General features: G+C 47.8%; 1 protein-coding gene across 3 annotated transcripts; it reads left to right on the forward strand.

Annotated features, from left to right (window-relative positions):
* Positions 1–492: 492 nt before the first annotated feature.
* pld5 (phospholipase D family member 5) lies at positions 493–21,573 on the forward strand. Of its 3 annotated transcripts, none has more exons than XM_062447842.1 (10): positions 493–804; positions 9,928–10,064; positions 10,328–10,511; positions 10,723–10,831; positions 11,297–11,424; positions 12,435–12,632; positions 13,406–13,557; positions 13,734–13,899; positions 14,210–14,300; positions 14,434–14,970. In XM_062447842.1, the coding sequence occupies exons 1-10, from the start codon at positions 655–657 to the stop codon at positions 14,706–14,708; spliced, it is 1,590 nt and encodes a 529-aa protein (XP_062303826.1). In that variant the 5' UTR covers positions 493–654; the 3' UTR covers positions 14,709–14,970. The 3 variants fall into 3 exon arrangements, with proteins under 3 accessions (XP_062303826.1, XP_062303828.1, XP_062303827.1); XM_062447844.1 differs by lacking the exons at positions 493–804; positions 14,210–14,300; positions 14,434–14,970 and adding exons at positions 6,204–6,472; positions 20,822–20,912; positions 21,046–21,573; XM_062447843.1 differs by lacking the exon at positions 493–804 and adding an exon at positions 6,204–6,472.
* Positions 21,574–22,403: the final 830 nt, after the last annotated feature.

The raw sequence follows: 22,403 nt of genomic DNA on the forward strand, positions 1-22,403 counted from the left end.
AAGGCTAACCGAAGACATTCTGAGTATAACAGTTGTGTCACACTAATAAATAATCCGACTCTGGCCAACTCTCGGAGAACTAAATGACTACTGGCTGAAATGTTTTATTGTGCTGGCGCCAGTATGCTTGCCTACACACAGTTTGTGTATGTGTGTGTGTGTGTGAGTCAGTGCGTGAGTGTATGTGTGAGTGCGTGAGCAGTCAGTGCACTTCATACTTCCCTCTCTCCCACTCCTCCACTGCAGCAGCTCTCCCCTGGTGCGCCACCGCCCACCCATCAGCGCGGCCCGCACTTCCCCCCTCACCCCCACGCCCCCCGTCCCTCCCACCGTGCCTGGGATACCCTAACCTCTCCATGGGGGAGAGCACAGCGCCGCTGGAGCTCAGGGCAGGGAGGGGGGCTGGAGACTGGGTTGTAAAGCTGTGGGCTCACCAGACTGGGTGTGTCCAGACATCCAGAGACTGGCAGGAGTTAGACGAAAAGAGAGGAGAGTGTGTATTAGCGAGAGAGATGAACAGAGAGAAATAGAGCGGGAAACAGAGAGAGAGAGAGATCGGCAGATCAAAGTCAGATAGACAGTTTCTTCAGGATATTTTCCTTCTCGGTGTGTGTGTCTGTCCGTGTGTGTGCTGTTTGGGGACCCAGGCCAGCTATGGGGCCCCCGGAAGGTTCTCGGCTGAAGGGGCTTGGTGACATTCGCCCAGTCACCCTCTCGTCCCTTGGTCGCCTGGGGAACACTGTCTACACCACCGCACATCAACAGGACCACCCTGCAACCATATGGTCACGGCATAGGGAACAGGTGAGTCTCCTGAACGCTCCTCAAACCTGCACTCTGAGTTGTGTTGTGGAAAGAGTGGGGATAGAGGCTGGGACAGAGGCTGGGACAGAGGCTAGGATAGAGGCTGGGACAGAGGCTGGGACAGAGGCTGGGATAGAGGCTGGGACAGAGGCTGGGACAGAGGCTGGGATAGAGGCTAGGATAGAGGCTGGGATAGAGGCTGGGATAGAGGCTAGGATAGAGGCTGGGATAGAGGCTGGGATAGTGGCTAGGATAGAGGCTGGGACAGAGGCTGGGATAGAGGCTAGGATAGAGGCTGGGACAGAGGCTGGGACAGAGGCTAGGATAGAGGCTGGGACAGAGGCTGGGACAGAGGCTAGGATAGAGGCTGGGACAGAGGCTGGGACAGAGGCTGGGATAGAGGCTAGGATAGAGGCTGGGATAGAGGCTGGGATAGAGGCTAGGATAGAGGCTGGGATAGAGGCTGGGATAGTGGCTAGGATAGAGGCTGGGACAGAGGCTGGGATAGAGGCTAGGATAGAGGCTGGGACAGAGGCTAGGACAGAGGCTAGGATAGAGGCTAGGACAGAGGCTGGGACAGAGGTTGGGATAGAGGCTGGGATAGAGGCTGGGATAGTGGCTGGGATAGAGGCTGGGACAGAGGCTGGGATAGAGGCTGGGATAGAGGCTGGGATAGAGGCTGGGATAGTGGCTGGGATAGAGGCTGGGATAGAGGCTGGGATAGTGGCTGGGATAGAGGCTGGGATAGTGGCTGGGATAGAGGCTGGGATAGTGGCTGGGACAGAGGCTGGGACAGAGGCTTGGACAGAGGCTGGGACAGAGGCTGGGACAGAGGCTGAGAGGGATGGGGCATGTTCACCGAGTCCTATAGAAACAAGCGGAAAGCTTTAGTTTATTGTTTAACAAGAGTTTATTTAAATGAGCTTCTGTATTGGAACAGACTAGGCCTTCACAACATTGCCTACACACTCATTTGATTTGTTTGATGTACAAAAGTATTTTGGTACTATTGGTCCATAACGTCTTCAGTTAGAAAGGAATCCAGGTTGGTCTCAAATATGGCTGTATAATCAAGCCCTGGAGTTGTAATCAAATCAAGTGATTTCATATCAGTTACATTTCTGTGGATGCATAGTATTTTATTTCCAACTCTAACTTGCGGTGTAGTGGAAACGTAATTGTCACAGGAGTGTGTCTGGAAACCAACAGAAGCGATCCACCTACACAGTTCTGCTGCGTTCATATAAGATTTGGAACTGCACTAGCGTTATTCATGGGCAACCCATTATTATTCATCCGTTCACATCCTGTTCACTTAGCGTGTTAGCATCATCCATTCACAGCCTGTTCACTTAGCGTGTTAGCGTCGTCATCCATTCACAGCCTGTTCATTTAGCATGCCGGCAGCACAGTCTTCCAGCCTCTGGAGAATTGCAGCATGGGATGTGTGCTTTGCTGCATCCAATGAGAATTGATTACTGCCCCCCCCCCCTCGTTCTCGGTCTTGCTTCCTGCTTTTTGCTCTCTGCAAAACTTTGAAACTCCTCCCTCTTTTATGGATGCCACGGCTCAAGAGAAATGTGGGCTTCATGCCTGGTTTTGAATGCTGAATCTTGGGATCCTGAGAGGTTAAGCTGCTGTGATGTCATGTTTTGAACGGCCTCACGGTGCTGATGTCTCCATGCTCCAAGCATGCTTTTATTGGACGGGCAGCTTTTGAGATGAACTCGTCTCTAAATATGTCATGGTTCGGTGTGTAGGGGAGTACTCTGAACCCCCCGCTCTGTGTGTGTTTGAGTGTGTGAACGTGTGTGTACTGTATGTATGTGTGTGTGTGTGTGACCTGCAGTGGAATCTCAGATGAGAGCAGGAGGGATGTGGTATCTGTGCAGGCCAGGCTGTCCTTAAAAGCACCCAGTTACACATGTGACTGACTCACACACACACACACACACACACGCACACTCCTCTAATAAAACATATGCACAAACCACCAATCTTCAACAGAACCAACACATTTATACCACAAATCTGTGGAGATGTATTCGTTTCGCAAGATAGTTTGGGGCTGTGTTAATTGGATCCTACGAATGATGCCAAATCAGTATTAATTGGTGCGATCGAGAAATCGTTCTGCAAAGTTCAGCATTTTAGTTTTCTCCATTAGAGGATATTTCTGTGGTGAGGCTCGACCTGATACAACCCAGAACATCAGCGAGCAGCTCTGGACCAGAGTCTCATCAGCCCAGCTTTGTGGAGCAGCTCTCTCCATCTGTCTCCATTTGGACCTCTCTCACAACTTCCCGTCTGCACGAATTCGGCCTCATCGTTCACCGTCAGCCCCCCTCCCTCCGTATGCCCTCTCGCGGTTGTCACGGTGCCAGCGTCCCACGGCGACGGCTTCGCCCGGGCCCTCTCTCTCTCTAGCACGCGGACGTGACCCTCTGCGTGAGTGTGAACGCAGCTTCCTGTGAGGGCGACTCGGCGAGTCAGAGGTGTGAAGGTGAAAGCCCAGGTATATCTGAATCCCTGCATCAGCCCCCCTGCAGATACAGCGTGTGGATACCCTTCAGAGACGGACAGAGAGGCGTGTCACGTGGCACCACCGGCGGCGGCAGGGACACAGGCAGGCCCTGGGACAGACCGAACGAGTTTACGCTCGGAAAAAAACTAGCAGTGGCGCTCCGTTGGTTCTCCATCGGAGTCAACGCGAGCCTCCTCGTGTCACTGCAAGAGAAACACACACACACACACACACCACCGGGTGTGTTGACGGTTGGAGAGGTGCTTACTGCGCGTTCACAGACAGTTTGCCTACCCCGGTGGCTTCTTCATGGCAGGTGGGGTTTTAATCAGTCTCTTGTGGGGTGAGCGCTGGGCCATACACACACAGATAATGATGTCCCTGATGGAGAATTAGAGAGAGGAGGAGGAGGAGAAGAGGAAGAGAAAAGGAGGAGGGGAGGAGGTTACAGTGGCTGGGCTGAAGCCACTGTAATGATGTAACTCCAGTACAGGAAACACTGTGAGCCACTGCTGCATGTCACCTCAGGGGACTCAGGAAGTGTTGTTGCTGTCGGGGTCGGATCGAGACAAAATAAAGGTGGTTGCATAGGTGGGACTAAAGGTCGACAACCGATCGCCCTTCACGTGTTGCAGTGTCCACGCTGTTTAACAGCCTCAAGTATAAAGTGCCTTTGGGAGTTCCGATGACCCACCTCTATGTGGACGTGAGAACTTTGGCGTTAGTTGGGATGTCAACTCTCACCATCAGACCTGTCCTCTGTCCCCATGACGATGGGAGAGGGAGAGGGGGGCAGTGTACATTCTTGTTAGTCCCTACTTCCTGTCTGCTGCCCTGCACATCAAAGTGTGCGTGGTGTGCATTTGCGTGTGTCGCTCCCACGTGTGTGCGCGGACCTTTGGCAACATTCACTTTCCCCTCGGGATATGACTCTGCCCCTCCTGTCTACCCTCTGAATCTCTCTCTCTGTCTCTCTCTCTCTCTCTCTCTCTCTCTCTTCAACAGGATGACATCTAGAGGGCACCTCTCTCTGTCCCTCGCTTCTCCTTCCTTTCAACCCCTCTCTCTGTCCCCCCCCCTCTCTCTCCCCCCCTCTCTCTCCCCCCTCTCTCTCTCCCCCTCCCCGCTCTCTCTCTTCCCCACCCCGCTCTCTCCCCCCCCCCTCTCTCTCTCTCTCTATATCTCTCTCTCCGTGACTTTGTCCCAGTGGGAGCACGTCCTCCCCACCAGGCACTCAGCCCTCTCAGCCTCAGTTATTACAAGGCTTGGGTGAAGGTGCAATAATGTCCACAAACCGTTTATTTACATGAACACACATACCTCATACTTTACACGGTATACAATGTGCCTGTGAGGCTCTTAAGCCTCTTTTTAAAATTACATTTACTGTAAAATATAATATTTATATGTTGGGAGGCGGGGAAATTGCATAATGTTCCCAGGTGATGTAACACCGTAGAGTCTCAATGCAACTGTTTCATGACGTTTTTAGTTTCCGATCAGCGAGCCACCTCACAGGAAGTAGGTGGAGTTAAGATCGGAGCGAGGAGGTCACCTAAGGTACTCCTACTGTAACGCTACTGTAAAGTCCTGGAAGTTTCATTTCAGCTGAACTTGAACACCCCTCTCTGCCCTCACGTCCTCTTCCCTCTTTGCCCTCACCCCCTCTTCCCTCTCTGCCCTCACCTCCTCTTCCCTCTCTGCCCTCACCTCCTCTTCCCTCTCTGCCCTCACCTCCTCTTCCCTCTCTGCCCTCACCTCCTCTTCCCTCTCCTCATCTTCCCTCTCTTCCTCCCTCCTTTGTTCTCCCCACGGGTCCCCATTCTGCGGTTGGCTGCATGTGCTCCTCAGTAGTGCTAGACCATGCCAAGTATTCCTGTAATAAACCCACAAACACGCACCTGAGTGGTAGAGATGAAGTGCTTGAATTTTGTGCATGCTTTGAGTGTGAAATGATTTAAGCAGTTAATTATTCAGTTTTAAATTTAAAAACACAGAAAACGAAATGCAAGCACACTGTGCAGTTATGTTTTTCTTCCACAGATTTGAACAGGCTTTCTGTATCGAATGAGAGCTATTCTTGGTCTTGATGCAAGGCATTGAGTAAAGTGCACATGTCTGCATGTGTGTTGGGGTGTGTGTGTGTGTGTGTGTGTGTGTGTGTGTGTGTGTACAGTACACACAGTATTTGTGCCTGTACCTTGAGTGTTATTTATAATGTATACATAGTCTTGGTTTGTTTTAAGGTGTGTGGCTTCCTGGTCTCCAGATGCTGATCTTTACTCTGAAATGCTCACAGCATATCCTTCAAAATGACTAATGATTCAAAATGAATCTTGATCTAGATGATAGATTAATGGAGATGTATTTGAATATGTGAAGCGTTCTGCAGTTTCAGTCTGCAGCTGCTCCTGTTCCTCCCTCGCCAGGAGACACTGTTTAAGGATTTCTCCTGAGCACACTTAGCCAAGTCCATTTTCTCTCTGCCAGTTGAATTTTGCTTCAGCGGTCAGGTAAAATACTGGGGAGGGAGGGTGGATGGGGAGGAGGAGGAGGAGGAGGAAGAGGAGGAGGAGGGGAGGGAGGATGAAAAGGAGAGAAGGGATGGGAAGGGAGGGGTGAGGAGGAAAGGGGGATGGGGGAAGGGGGATGAGGAGAGGAGAGGAGGATTCGGAAAGGACGAGGAGGGAGGGGAGGGGAGGGAGGACTCATGAGTCTGAGTGAGAATTGTATTGGATGTTTGGTCAGAAGGGGTAGGGCACTGACTTTCTCCCTGTTTCCCTCTCCCTTTATCTGAGAGGGAACGGAGGAGAGCGAGCATCAAGATCTCACTCTCTCTCTCTCTCTCTCTCACACACACACACACGCCCTCACGTACAGAGAGGGGCACTGGAGGGGCCATGTCAGGGCGTGCGGCAGACCTGGGGCTGCGGCACACACCACACACACCACACACACGCATCGTACGGACCAGCGTGGCTTGGGAATGAGGGGAGTGGCACAGAGTGAAGACCGGCCGGTGTGGTCACAGGGGCAACGTACCATGTAGACAGGTGTGATTGAACTGTAGTTTTTCCCACCATCCTGAAGTTTGAACGGACTACGACTGACATGGCGGGGCCAGTGACAAATGAGCCTATGAAGGTGAGTTGTACACCATTCCTCTCGATCTTCCTCTTTGGCACTCTAAGTCTCTATTTTGTTCATCTCTTATATCCAAGACTTTGCTTCTTGCTTTGATAATGGGACAGAGTGTCTAATGTGACCGTTTTATCACATCTGGGCTGCAAAACTACCATCTGACTAAGATTTTCGCATTTCCTATAAATTGTATTCCACTAACACCACATACTTCATTAAATCTCTGAATGGGCCAGGTGGGACCAAAGAGTAGAATGGTAAATTTGAGTGACGTGTAAAAAATGGTTTCCAATTCCAAGCTCTACGCCCGACTACCCCGCACAAATCCTCTCCTTCGTCCGGCCGCGTGTGACTGAGAAGCTGTGTGTTTTCTGTGGACGTTATCCCCCGGGGCAGGCACCGACACAGTCAAACGCTGCCGGGGGGTCCTTGACTCGGCTAAACGAAGCGAAGGCTGGAGCGTGTCTGTGGGCTCCAGCGGGGGGGAGAGGAGTCTGTGGGCTCCAGCAGGGGGGGGAGGAGTCTGTGGGCTCCAGCAGGGGGGGAGGAGTCTGTGGGCTCCAGCAGGGGGGGGAGGAGTCTGTGGGCTCCAGCGGGGGAGAGAGGAGTCTGTGGGCTCCAGCGGGGGAGAGAGGAGTCTGTGGGCTCCAGCGGGGGAGAGAGGAGTCTGTGGGCTCCAGCAGGGGGGGGAGGAGTCTGTGGGCTCCAGCAGGGGGGGGAGGAGTCTGTGGGCTCCAGCAGGGGGGGGAGGAGTCTGTGGGCTCCAGCGGGGGGGGGAGGAGTCTGTGGGCTCCAGCAGGGGGGGGGAGGAGCATGTGGGCTCCAGCAGGGGGGGGAGGAGTCTGTGGGCTCCAGCAGGGGGGGGAGGAGTCTGTGGGCTCCAGCAGGGGGGGAGAGGAGTCTGTGGGCTCCAGCGGGGGGGGGAGGAGTCTGTGGGCTCCAGCGGGGGGAGGAGTCTGTGGGCTCCAGCAGGGGGGGGAGGAGTCTGTGGGCTCCAGCAGGGGGGGGAGGAGTCTGTGGGCTCCAGCGGGGGAGAGGAAAGAGCATCTGGACGCCGGTTCGTCTCATTTGAGCCGGAATGGCTGGAGACGGACAGTGTTGAGCGGAGGAGAGGGCGATGGGGGCTGGAATTGATTTGACGATGGTTCTCTGAGGGGGACATACCTTCCCTCCATGCAGAGCGTCCTCTCCGAAAGGAATGTCCCGAGGGAACTTCTCATTAGTTTTGTTGTGCCGTTTCGAAGTTTTAATGGTTGGTCTCCAGAGACATTGTGCAGGTGGGGGGGGTAGTTTCCAGGTAGTTTCCTTTCTTTGGGCTTCTCGTACAAACCTCTCATGCCCACCACCACCACCCACCACCATCCATCACCATCCACCACCACCCATCACCATCCACCACCACCCACCACCCACCACCACCCACCACCATCCATCACCATCCACCACCACCCATCACCATCCACCACCACCCACCACCCACCACCACCCATCACCACCCACCACCACCCACCACCCACCACCATCCACCACCACCCATCACCATCCACCACCACCCACCACCCACCACCACCCACCACCATCCACCACCACCCATCACCATCCACCACCACCCACCACCACCCACCACCATCCACCACCACCCATCACCACCCACCACCATCCACCACCATCCATCACCATCCACCACCACCCATCACCATCCACCACCATCCACCACCACCCATCACCATCCACCACCACCCACCACCCACCACCACCCACCACCATCCACCACCACCCATCACCATCCACCACCATCCACCACCACCATCCACCACCACCCACCACCCACCACCACCCACCACCATCCACCACCACCCATCACCATCCACCACCACCCACCACCACCCACCACCATCCACATCACCACCCACCACCATCCACCACCATCCATCACCATCCACCACCACCCATCACCACCCACCACCATCCACCACCACCCATCACCATCCACCACCACCCACCACCACCCACCACCATCCACCACCACCCATCACCATCCACCACCACCATCCACCACCACCATCCACCACCACCCATCACCATCCACCACCACCCACCACCATCCACCACCATCCACCACCATCCACCACCACCCACCATCACCCACCACCATCCACCACCACCCACTACCACCACCATCCACCACCACCATCCACCATCCTCCAACACCCACCACCATCCACCACCTTGGGCCCCACCACCCACCACCCTGGCCCTCCAACCTCCCATGCGTCATCCACCTGTCAACGTTTCCCATGCTGTAAATTGGGGACGCTCTGACAGGCCAGAGCAGAGCAACACAGATCCTGACCCCTGACCCCTGACCCCTGCGGACATGCTGTGAGGACGCCGTGCTGAGGCTCTTGGTTTTTTCTTTCCCGACTGTAACTGTCAGATTTTCCTCTGCTCCAGTTCGTAATAGGGCTCTCGCTCCTTAACGCCCCGAAGACAAGCCAGCGAGAACTGTTTATGATGGATGCACAAAATCCGGCGGAAAAGAAAATAAATAATGCGATACAGAGACACACAGCGCAAGCTGACATAGTTGTCAAGTCGTGTGCCAAAGGGCCAAACAGTGAAGAGAATGAGATGGCAGAGAACTGTTAACGTAAGCAAAAATAGAACTGCCGGTCGGCACTTTCACAAAACAAGAAAATCGAGATTCTCAAAGTTTACCGTTGACAGCAACGCTTTGCATTTGAACCATTGAACACATTGACGTTTAACAGGCGTCTTCCTCCATTCAAACCTAGTGGTTCCAATTACCTAAACCTACCAAAACACACACACTTACTTGTACTGAAAAACGAATTCCCCCAAACAGAAGCTGGTTTGCTGAACCCTCTCAGCATCGGAGCGTTTGAACAAAGCAGTGATGCGCAAACCACAGCACACACACATACACACCGAGGAGCCACTCTCTGCTCTGTCTAATGGAGGTGCACTGTGAATCAGTTTGCCTTCAGTTGCAGAACGTTCCACCTCACCTGCCCTGCACTACTTGCCACGAGGTAGGATTCGTGAATCCTTCTCGGCTATCTGTGAGCACTGGTCCATGGGGAAAGATCCAGGATTAGCTGCCAGATCAGAGAGGAGCTGGTCCGACGAGGATCTTGATGATGGATCAATCAGGACATCCCTGAGTCCTAATCAATAGCATCCGCTGGATGTCACACTCGAATGGTCAACGGCCCTGCTGTTCCAGGCCAGCAACAAAATAATGTATCGACCGTCATCTAATCAGTCACGTTCACCAACCCTTCACGTCGGCGTTTCGTCCGTAGCCTTTCGCAGCGGAGCGTTCAGAGTTGCGTTCGATAACCTCAGCGGAGGTTGCGTTCCAAAAACCAGTTCTGTTGTGTGAGACTACTGATCACTGTCCGTTCAAACTGCTGCTGTTTCCCTCCGTCTTCCAGTCGCAGCAGAAGTGCGTCGCCGTCTTCGCCCTGCTGTGCTGCTTGGCCGTGCTGCTGGCGTTAATCTTCTCGGCGGTGGACCTGTGGGGCGACGAGGAGGACGGCATCACGGAGGAGAACTGTGGCCGAGACTGCAGGTGAGGAGGTCCCTCGAGCGATGATGTCGTCGCCAGGGGGTCGGGCGAGGTCGGACGGAAAGTGCAGGGTAACACCCCGAGAACGTACACAAGATCCTGTTAGAAGGCCCGAATGGGCTCGGGTTACAAAACGATGAGTGTTCAGTGTGTAGTCCGTAAATGGGGCGTTTCAAGACAAACGCGTTTCTCTCCAAACTAATTTGATCAATTCACTCATCTGTGACATGGAGAATCCTGATTCTAAAACTGCAATCTTTCACCAGTATCACCCTTGTGGAGAATATTCCAGAAGACCTTACCCTTTCGATAAATGGTATGACCCATGTGCCCTTGACGTCAGGGCTCCACAGCCTGTTGGACCGGACCAAGCGCTCTGTGGAGGTGGTTTCCCCTGTCTGGGACCTCAACTCCTGGGACCAGGAGACATGGCCCAACACTGCCTCTGAGGTACAGAATAAGACACTCGTTTATATCCTTAAATAGTCATTTTCTACAGTGCCAAACTTTGCAAAGAAAGTCCAATTCACCATTCATGGAGTGCTGCTGACAATATTTCACACAGTAGATGATCTGTCATAACAGTCCTTGGGTGAGAAGGATTTTTACTGCGCAAAAAAGTGCAACGTTGTCAATATATCTCCCTTGCTTTCCTCTTCAGGGCCAGTTGTTGTTCCAGAGGCTGGTCAATCTGAGATCACGTGGAGTTCAGCTGAAGGTCGCCAGTAGCCTGACAGACAATACTGAGCTGAGGGCAATGGCCAAGCATGGTGAGGGATTCTCAATGTACCTTTTCAGCAATGCGCAGAAAAGCACTTCACTTCCACTGTTCTTCGTGAACTGCAAATTCATACAAATGATCCCATTTAGAGTCAAGAGAAAAATGAATAAAACATGATTTCTAAGTAGAGCGTACGCCATCCTTCATAGAATACTGTAAAGCCTGATACTATGTATCGTATACCCTTCTTTACCTTTCAATTTCGAGGCAAACAGACAAACCTCATGCAGCCAATATCATCCATCGCCTCCGCCCGACCCCATCTCATCCATCTCATTTCCTCGCCAAACCTCCCCACAAGGTCAAAACATCCCGAATTTGCAAAACGCTTTTCGGCCTGCTTCAGCTTCCTGTCAAACGTTACAGCCCGCCTGCAAGGCTGCTTGTCTTCCTGTCCGCCTGCTTTTCTGCCTGTCCCGCCCAAGGCCTGTCTGACTGTGTCCTGCCCCGGCAGAGGCGGAGGTTCGCTATGTGAACATGACAGCTCTGACCAGAGGGGGACTGCACTCGTCGTTCTGGGTCGTGGACAGGAAGCACGTCTACATCGGGAGCGCAGGCATGGACTGGAGGGCGCTGTCCAAGGTACCCCGGAAACAAGGAGAGGTTTCTCCGAAAACAACGTTTAAAACCTTGTTTGGAATGACTGAGGGATTGGCGATTCTGTGATGAATGGGGATTCAAATGATTCTGTTGGGAAGCGTTGCTGATCTAAAGTCTTGCTTTTATAAATGCTTACTCTTCGAAAGTCTTAATCTTTTAGATTCTTAATATTTCTTACCTTTCTAGTCAATGTTTACTCTGACCAGTACAGATAGGAGGCAAAGTGTGCAACACACCAAATATAGACCAGCAGCATTTCAATTGACATTTGGATGGAACTCAAACTGGATCGGAGAGCCTGGGGTCCAAGGTACCACAGGCTATTAGCATACTGTTGTTGGAAGTGATTACCTGGCTGCCTCAGTGTAGCCCTGGTGGTGAATGTACTGTTGAGTGTAATCACCACACAATGGGAGCCAACAGTAGACGCACACACACACACACATTGGAATGGAAACACTTTTTGTTATGTGAATAGTTCTGGACATGACTGGTTCTTGGTCACCTGCCGAGCAAACAGAACCAAGAAACATTGAATCAAATTGATCCTGTTTTCGAAAAACTCCTCAGAGACGCTTCTTTTTTTATGATACATTATTATTTTATGCTTACAGTGCATTTCGCCTGCAATCAACCTCACCAACGTTTTTATTCCCCTTCCCAAACACCCTCAAAGTCCTTATTTCTGGTCTGACTAGTCTCCCCATCAACAAAGCAGTCAATCAGCAGCCCGTCCCCTCAGACCTCCTCCTTCCTCACACACGGCTGTTCCGTTCAGTCATTTAGCAGACGCTCTTATCCAGAGCGACTTACAGGAAGTACAGGGACATTCCCCCCGAGGCAAGTAAGGTGAAGTGCCTTGTCCTAGGACACAACGTCCTTCCAACCTTCTGATTACTAGCCCGATTCCCTAACCGCTCAGCCATCTGACCCCCCCCCCCACGTTCCTCTGTACTTCCTCCTGCGCTCTTCTTCTTCTTCTCCTCCCACAGAGGAAGGAGCTGGGAGTGATCGTCTACAACTGCAGCTGCCTGGCTCTGGACCTCCACCGGGTCTTCTCCTTCTACTGGCAGCTCCAGTACCGAGACTACATCCCGTCCATCTGGTCCAAGAGAGTCACAGCCCTCTACGGCAAAGACAGCCCCCTCGCCCTCACCCTCAACGAGACGGACGCCACCGCTTACGTGTCTGTGAGTGACGGCTGGAGCACGCTTAAAGCGTGTTTGTCACATGTACGTCACACGTTCCCATTTGTTTTTCCGAGACTCTGACCCCCTACCATCTGCTGCAAGCCACTTGCAACTTCATGCAACGATTAACTGCAACAATATTCAGTCTGGATGGAGAAGTCCCCTACACAATTATGAGACACAAAAAAATATATTGCCTCATCAATTAACAAGACACACTTTTAAGGTGTAAGGTTATTAATCATGTGAAGGTTACGCTGAAGTATTTCTCGAGTCGGATTGTCACAGTCTAACTTGACAGTAATGAATCTATCTGCCTAGCGACCAGATGTTTATCAGAGATGTTGGAAACATTTATCATCCTATAGGAATTAATGACGTTGTCTGCCCTACTGTGATTCGCTGTTGGCAAACTCTTGTTTCTTGCTGGTTTGGCTCGTGACTGACAGTGATGCATGTTTCTGGAAACGGCTCTTCTCATCTTGGCCTCTTCCTCCACTCTCCAAAGTCTCAGACTTCATTAAATATGTATGGGGGGGAATGTTTTGGAAGTTAATTGCGAACTCAAACTTGATTCGGAAGATTTGGTCAACAGTGCATTGTTCAATTAAGGGATTTTGTCAAATGGATGTTTTTAATCAGAGCTATGAAACTCTGAGAAGTTGGAGAAGAGTCAACAGTCTAATTAACTTTAGAAATCAATCAAAAGCACATTAAACGCTTAGTCATTCTGGATCTGGATCTCGGTGTAATTATGTTTTTCTTTCTCCCAGGCTTCGCCTGAACCCTTTTGTCCAAAAGACAGAACCAAAGATGTAGACGCCATTAATGAAGTCATCCGGGATGCCAAAAGCTTTATCTACATATCCATAACAGATTACCTTCCACTGCTTAACAGAACCTACCGGGGGACTGTAATCACAAGGTGATACTCTGCTCTCCACCCTTCAGCAGAAGCATTTCACAAACACACACTGAGTTTCTAGACGCTCAAAATGTATCGAAACCTGAAGCTGCCTATGACTTAAAAAGCAGTTATTGGTTCGAGATCGTTATTTTTCGTGCTGAACCTCCTTGTTTCCCCATCTTCCCTCTCCTCAGATACTGGTCTGCTATCGACGAGATGATCCGTGAGGCCGTGGTCTTGAGGGGGGTCAGAGTTCGCATGTTGATCAGCTTCTGGAAGGAGACCCACCCGCTCACGTTCAACTTTGTGACTTCCCTCAAGTCACTGTGTATGGAGCTGTCCAATTGTTCTCTAGAGGCGGTGAGTGATCAAACGTTCCCTCCCTCAGGCCTGTAATTACAGTGGTAATGATGTCTTCTGTTAGCACGTACGTTTATCCTAAGCATTGTTCAGGGGAGGATTAGAACCTTGACGTGCAGTCTCAAGCTTTACCACTGATATTTATCCATCCCATAGTTCCGTCCCATCACATAGTGGTACTGTGTGACTGAGGGGGTTAGAATAATGATGGGTTCCATGTTAGTTACAGAGGGTTCCATTTTGTTTTCAAACATCTTCCGAATTTCACCTTTAACCTTTCACATTTAACCTGTACCGTTACATTTCGCAGAAGTTCTTTAGCAAGCGGGAGTGGATGGACGGTTTTCAACAAGTGCTCAACCACAACAAGTACATGGTGACCGACAGCGCAGTGTACATCGGTAAGAAGTTCACATTGATCGGTCAACTCATTGATTTCCTTCAGGGCGGTTTGTCAACTTGCATTGATCGTTTGCCGTTCATTGATTCATCTGACTGTGATCCATCTGAGGAATGTGACCTGTGTTTCTCCAGGGAATCACGACTGGGTGGGGAGAGAGTTTGTCTATAATGCGGGAGCGGGGCTGGTGATTAGGCCCTCACAGAGCCTGGAGGACAGAGGGCCCGGTATCGTGGAGCAGGTTAAGGCTGTGTTTGAGAGAGACTGGACATCACGCTTTGCCAGAAGTCTGCAGACCAAAGAGGGTCTATTTCCACAGGGAAATAAATATAGAAACCTCAAACAACCAGAACTGAGGAATCCAAAAGAGGACAAAGATGGAGAAAGAAGATGGAATAACCCTTTATAAATATAAAAGCACAAATGATGAACTTGTTCCTTTATTTTGCAACCAAATGGACTTCAACAGCCACCTCTAGATTCTCCATGAAAATGCTGATATTTAGGAAGGTGGAAACTATCCTTTAATATTGTAATATTTCAAAAGAGAAAATCTCTAACTCATCAACCAAATGCTATCTATAGAGAATGCAAGAATACATACATTATTGAAGTGTTGAGAAATCTATTCAGTTCTATTTAATAAGACTGACAAATGTAACTTGCAAATAGTATATATATATATATATATATATATATATATATATATATATATATATATATATATATATATATATATATATATATATATATACCAGCATGAGCTGCATGAAAACTAAAATGTATAACATTGTGAACAAGCTCTATGTCCGATAGCAAGGACAGACATGAAACATTATTTACTTCAGCAATAGTCTCAAGTTAAATTCTGCACTAATTTGATATTACACCAAAGTGCTTGTTTGCTGTTTGATGGTGCATTTTAAGGGCCAGTGTTGTTTTGAAAAGAGCTTCAATGTATTTTGGTCATGTTTGTGTTGTTTTGAAAAGAGCTTCAATGTATTTTGGTCACGTTTGTGTTGTTTTGAAAAGAGCTTCAATGTATTTTGGTCACGTTTTTATACATTGCCTGTTGTTACTAATAATTAACATAAAATGTATTGCCTTATTGATGCTTTCACCTCGTTTCTACTTTAAAAGACAGAAGCACAAACATAGTAGACATACTACATTACAAAGGGATGCCATCTATAGGCTATAAACGGAACTTTTACAGTCATGGTCAGAACAGAAAAGAAATCCAAATAAATAGACCATGCAATGTTATGTATTGGTATTTAAAGTAATTTAACGTTCATTAAACCACTGTGTTTAGGCTCATGGACTTCTGAAGGTGATGTAATATGCTGGATTTAAAAGTATGCGTTGATTAAATATCATATAATGCATGTCTTTATAACAGGCCTGAGCGTGTACTCAGGTTTATGGTTCAGGATGACCGGACCTCTACCTCAGAGAACAAACTAGCCATAGGCGACACAACCCAAGAAGCGTCCGTCTGGAAAATTGTTGTTTCTTATCTTAAACGCATGGTGGCGGAATAACTGCACATTCGTCACCGGGATGTTTCGCTTAAACTGTTCAGTGATACTTGGAATTTAGCTTTCGAGTTCAGAGTTCCAATGATTAATTTACAAATTATTGATTTGTTCAATGACCAATCTGATGCAGTTCAGTTAATCATATGTCTTTGTTTAAAATATTGATAGAAGGGATCACAACAAACGTTTGTCTATAATCAATCTGGATCCACCATATAACTCAAAACAAGGGCCGTGCACCAGCGCCGGTCGATAGAAAATTCTACAAGTTCGTCATTGTTCAAACATGTTAACTATTAAGACCCTAACACAGGGGTGTCAAACTCATTTTCACCGAGGGCCACATCAGCATTATGGTTGCCCTCAAAGGGCCAGTTGTAACTACGATGTAACGATGTAAAAACATAGTGTTTTAGTTGTAGCTTTTGTGAACATATAGGCAACTATACTGGATGAATTTCATGATTCATGAAATCCAAATAAATATGATATGTTATCTACGTTTTAAATAATTAAATATGTTTTAATATAGATATCACATGGATCTGTCTGACTGTCTCCTTTGGATGGCAAGGACCATGGGGTGAGAAAGGGATCTGGGTGAGATCCTTAGTATTTATCAGCCTCTACACAGAACCTGACTGACAGAAGACTGCTTTGTAACCTCAATCTATCAACCAACCGGTTTGCAGAAGACTGCTTTGTAACCTCAATCTATCAACCAACCGGTTTGCAAACCCAAGGCCTAGTTTTGTTTCCTCGTACTTTTCTAAGACTGAATAATCCTGAATCTCTGACTGCACTGTAAATGAGATGAGAACTCCTGAACAGAAACCCACCTCAGGTGTCCATGATGATAGAGAATGCTTTGTCTGTGTTGCAGCAAAATGTGTTGTTGCTGTGTTATTGCATGGAATAGTCAACAATAAAAATGTACAGTAAGTAAGAACATAGTTCTGCAATGAGTTCACAATCAAAATTGTAAACTAAATTGTAACTGATGCTGTTAGAGTGTGTATTCGAGTTTAAAAAGGAGAGTTTTAAGAGCTGTTCTGGATGTAGTCCAGTGCATGGATGTGAGGAAGAAGTGAGTTTCAGACTTGGGTGCCACATAGGGGTTGTTTGATAAGGCCCCTATGTGGGCCTTATCAAACAACCGGTTTGCTAACAAATTGGCCTAAATTTTGTTTCCTGAATTCTCTGACAGGACTGTATATAAGGCTGGGATGTGAACTCCTGAGTGGAAACCCATCTCAGGTGTCCATGATGATGAAGAGTGCTCAGTCTGTGTTGCTTCTGCTGCTGCTCTGCTCTCTGTGTGGGACACAGGGCCTGGGTGAGCGTGGAGATGTCATGGAGACTCGTGCTCTACAGCTTGGCAGCGAGGCCAAAGAGGCGAGTGTGAGAGAGAGAAAGGATGCAGAGGACACAGAGCTAAAGGTCTCCTTGAGGAGCTTAATCAGGAGCCAAATCGAGGATCAGAGGAGGACAGGTAAAACACAACAGTTACTAGTATACACTTTTCGGTCTTTATTTTTTAGAGCCCGAGGGTTGAGGTGTTGGTGACATAGCTATGGCCTTCATAAACTGAACACTAGTACTCTAGTTTATGTACCCTTTCTTAACAGAGACAGAGCTTATTTGAACATCCAGAGTGATTAGCAAGTCAAAGAAGACACAAAAATGATCAGAAAGGGTCCTTAGGTCCTTAACCACAACAGAAGAAATGTTGAGACCTTTAGAAGTAACCAGATCTAAAGTGTGGCCTTGAGTGTGGGTAGACTCTTTCACATGCTGCAAGAGACCAAAAGTGTCAAGAAGTGCAAAGAGTTATTCAGTATTATTTTCCATGTTATTATCTATGTGGATGTTAAAATCTCCTGTTGGGATAAAAATGTTTTCAAAAATGTAGATAACTGATAGTAGTTCAGCAAAGTCATCAATCAGAGTATCTAGTCATGGCAAAACATATCAGATATCTTTTTTTACTTTTAGCTGTGAAAAGTGATATGTTGTGTTTGTGTGGGTGTGACAGAAGGAATGTTATGGGATACTGCAAAGCCATTTTCCCCACAAGTACAAACACATTATAAATCTTTGATGCTAAAAACTACTGTTCAAGGAACAAGGAAACATGATAACCAAGGAACAATGAACAATGACTGTAGGCCTCTCTTATAGTTCAGCATGTCGCTGCAATAAAGGTGCTGTTTGAAGGGTTAACTATTTGTCAACCAGCTAAATTTCATACTTTACACTCCAAACAAGCTGGTAGCAATGTATCACCAAAATGTTTGGGTAAACTTCTGTTTTGGAAAAAAAACTGTCGCCATTGTAATGAAATTCTGAATGTTTCGTTAAAAAACACTTCATATACCATCCTGAAGTTATTGTTGTTTGAACTGAACAAATGTATCAAAAGAAATCATGAAAACATTCTTTACTCAATAAATGACACTAGCATCTTAACATGTGTCTAATCTGTTGGTTACATTGCCTTTGCGTTCATTTTCATTTCCTTATGGTCAAAGAAATGATCTAAGAACTCCAGAGAGAAAAGGAGATATACCAATGATCTCAGTAAACACAGTGTCTTTTTCTGCCATCTGCTTCTCATCTACTGTCACACATACCAAAATGGCATTTTACTAAACTGAGGCCACCGAGTTTGACTGTGCCATCTCGGAAGGAATTCCTCTGGCCGACTTTCAAGTGTCCGTTTCCATAATCTTCCTCCAGTCTGTGTGGCTGCGTACTCCCTTGCATTTGGGTCCTACCCCTCCTTACACCGTGACAACGCCATTCATGTTGCACTGAGTCAATGCCTTGCTTCCAATCAACTTTATTATTGCGTCATTTTTAGTCTTACCGGGGTCCTGAATACTTGTCCCTTGATCCCTGGATCTCTCCTCCATAGTCATCGATCTGTCCTTTAGTCTCTGGTGTTTGTGTTTTGGTTCTAGCACTTCTCCCTCCCTCGGCCTAACCGGCTGCGGCCAAGTAACGTCTGTTTGGGGTGTTCGCACTACGGTCACTGGTCGCCCCTTTGCAGTGACCGGTTCCCGTTTCCCTGCCGTTGTGGTCGTTGTAGACACCCAACTGCCCGGTGTCCGTCTTCACCGCAGGTGAAACAGTGTGTACAGCTCTGTCGCCCCTCCTCCACACACCATGGGCAGCACCTCACTCGGTGGGTTGTTGTTTGGCTGGTGGACCATTGGCAACCACTCTCAGTTCGTACTGGCCTGGATTGTTGCATGGCGTCTACCATACTGGTGAGAGCGTCAATCCTGGCAGTAAGTTGTTTGATTGGATCGTCTTGGCACCTTGTTGAAACAGCCCCTTGCACAACACTCACATCCCTGTTTGGTTCATCACTAACATGGGCACTACTAGCTACAGGCGGTTTTGCTCTGGTTGGTGGCAGTAGTCGTCGCAGTCTCTCATTTTCATCACTCATGACTCTCATAACGTGTCTGAGAATAGCATCATCGGTTACACTACTATCAGCTAGCAAAGGTTTTAGCTCACTCCGAATATCTTTACACCGGTGGCTTAGGCCCTGGTAAACAGTATGTAGAAACAAGTCCTGTACTGTAGCTGCATTATACATCTTGTCGGAGTTAGCTCGTTTCGCTGCAAAAAGTATTTTCTGCTGAGGTGTTTCATGCTCACTTTGTTTCGTGCACATCAGTTCCTGGAACAGCTCTGTGCTACTTCGGTCCCCCAAGTGAGATTGTAAGAACCTTTTTAGCTCAACTACAGTCATGTCGTCTTTGTTCATTAATGTGTCTTAAAAAACCCCTGGCTTGATGATTCGCAGCACCCCTCTGACAATATCGGCCTCGCTAAAGTTTTCCCGCCTGTCTATCTGCCTGCACTCGTTGTTATATGTGATATCTGACGAATGATCCCCAATCTGGCCCCCATGTACCTTAAACTCACATGGTTGAACGTATGAGAGTGGGGAATGCAAAGTCATGGACTACCCGTTTGGGTGGTTCAGTTTGGCCTACAGGTGGTGTGGTGTCGCCTCCTCGTGTTACAGGTTCAGCCCGGTCAGTGTTTTGAGCGGGTTTTGCCTGTACCTCAATAGCATGTCGGTGTGACACAGCTGTGGTGTGAGTGTATGCATCAACATCAGATATGTTTACCACATCGCAAGTCTGTTTTGCTGAACTTGCAGTGTCTTGTAACACCAACAGTTTTGGTCCTTGGTCTTCAGCTTCAAGCAGCAGCTCACTCGATATAAAAGCATTGATGTACTCGAAACAACCGTCACTGTCCTCCAAATCTAGTTCAGATGAGTCGGTCCCTGGCAGTGATTCAATAATCTTGATGATGATGCGGAACAGTTCCTCGGCAGGTAATGTGACCAGGTCCTTCCTGATGGACCACATCAAGCGTTTCCTCGTACGATCTGCCATGATATCCTTTTCCGTCCCCCTCTATCACTGCCTCGATCTCAGGGTTAAGACAGCCGTCTTCTCAACTCTCCTGGTGTGTTCTGTGGCTCGTTGCCACAGTAGACGTCGCAGCCGCTGGCACATGACGATAACAAGGAGTCGTGTCTGTACTCTCACCGCTCTTGCATACGTGTCTTTATTTTAAACAACCAATTAACCTCAGTTACGACACAGTTAACTTTCTTCAATATGAACAAAATATTATTTTACATTTCTTCAGTTCAGTATTGTCACATTCTCTATTTTGACAATCACATTTCAATGTTCAATAAACCCTCATTTATCCATACCTTGCATCTTATATGCAGTAACTGAACAAAATAACAGTCTTAATTTGTTCTGCTTATGTTCACATTTTAAGATCAGGAGTTGAAAAATGTTCAACTTTTCGAGAGGCAACGCATGCGTCAGACCCCCTGGGTTCCATGTTAGTTACAGAGGGTTCCATTTTGTCACAAACATCTTCAGAATTTCACTTTTAACCTTTCACCTTTAACCTGTACCGTTACATTTTGCAGAAGTTCTTTAGCAAGCGGGAGTGGATGGACGGTTTTCAACAAGTGCTCAACCACAACAAGTACATGGTGACCGACAACGCAGTGTACATCGGTAAGAAGTTCACATTGATCGGTCAACTCATTGATTTCCTTCAGGGCGGTTTGTCAACTTGCATTGATCATTTGCCGTTCATTGATTCATCTGACTGTGATCCATCTGAGGAATGTGACCTGTGTTTCTCCAGGGAATCACGACTGGGTGGGGAGAGAGTTTGTCTATAATGCGGGAGCGGGGCTGGTGATTAGGCCCTCACAGAGCCTGGAGGACAGAGGGCCCGGTATCGTGGAGCAGGTTAAGGCTGTGTTTGAGAGAGACTGGACATCACGCTTTGCCAGGAGTCTGCAGACCAAAGAGGGTCTATTTCCACAGGGAAATAAATATAGAAACCTCAAACAACCAGAACTGAGGAATCCAAAAGAGGACAAAGATGGAGAAAGAAGATGGAATAACCCTTTATAAATATAAAAGCACAAATGATGAACTTGTTCCTTTATTTTGCAACCAAATGGACTTCAACAGCCACCTCTAGATTCTCCATGAAAATGCTGATATTTAGGAAGGTGGAAACTATCCTTTAATATTGTAATATTTCAAAAGAGAAAATCTCTAACTCATCAACCAAATGCTATCTATAGAGAATGCAAGACATGCATTATTGAAGTTGAGAAATCTATTCAGTTCTATTTAATAAGACTGAGAAGTGTAACTTGCAAACAGTATTTATATACAGTTAGGTCCATAAATATTTGGACATTGACACAATTTTCATCATTTTGGCTCTGTATACCACCACAATGGATTTGAAATTAAACAATCAAGATGTGCTTTAAGTGCAGACTTTCAGCTTTAATTTCAGGGTATTTACATCCAAATCAGGTGAACGGTGTAGGAATTACAATACATTTTATATGTGGCCCCCCCCTTTTTAAGGGACCAAAAGTAATTGGACAATTGGCTGCTCAGCTGTTCCATGGCCAGGTGTATGTTATTCCCTCATGGGAGTTCGTTATTTCATTGACAAGGAGCAGATAAAAGGTCTAGAGTTCATTTCAAGTATGGTATTTGTGTTTGGAATCTGTTGCTGTCAACTCTCAATATGAAGTCCAAAGAGCTGTCACCATCAGTGAAGCAAGCCATTGTTAGGCTGAAAAATCAAAACAAACCTATCAGAGAGATAGCAAAAACATTAGGTGTGGCCAAATCAACTGTTTGGTACATTCTTAAAAAGAAAGAACACACTGGTGAGCTCAGCAACACCAAAAGACCCGGAAGACCACGGAAAACAACTGTGGTGGATGACAGAAGAATTCTTTCCCTGGTGAAGAAAAACCCCTTCACAACAGTTGGCCAGATCAAGAACACTCTCCAGGAGGTAGGCGTATCTGTGTCAAAGTCAAAAATTAAGAGAAGACTTCACCAGAGTAAATACAGAGGGTTCACCACAAGGTGTAAACCATTGGTGAGTCTCAAAAACAGGAAGACCAGATTAGAGTTTGCCAAAAAACATATAAAAGAGCCTGTACAGTTCTGGAACAACATCCT

This window comes from Osmerus eperlanus, chromosome 22 (assembly GCF_963692335.1).
Source record: "Osmerus eperlanus chromosome 22, fOsmEpe2.1, whole genome shotgun sequence".
Taxonomy (NCBI): Eukaryota; Metazoa; Chordata; class Actinopteri; order Osmeriformes; family Osmeridae; genus Osmerus; species Osmerus eperlanus.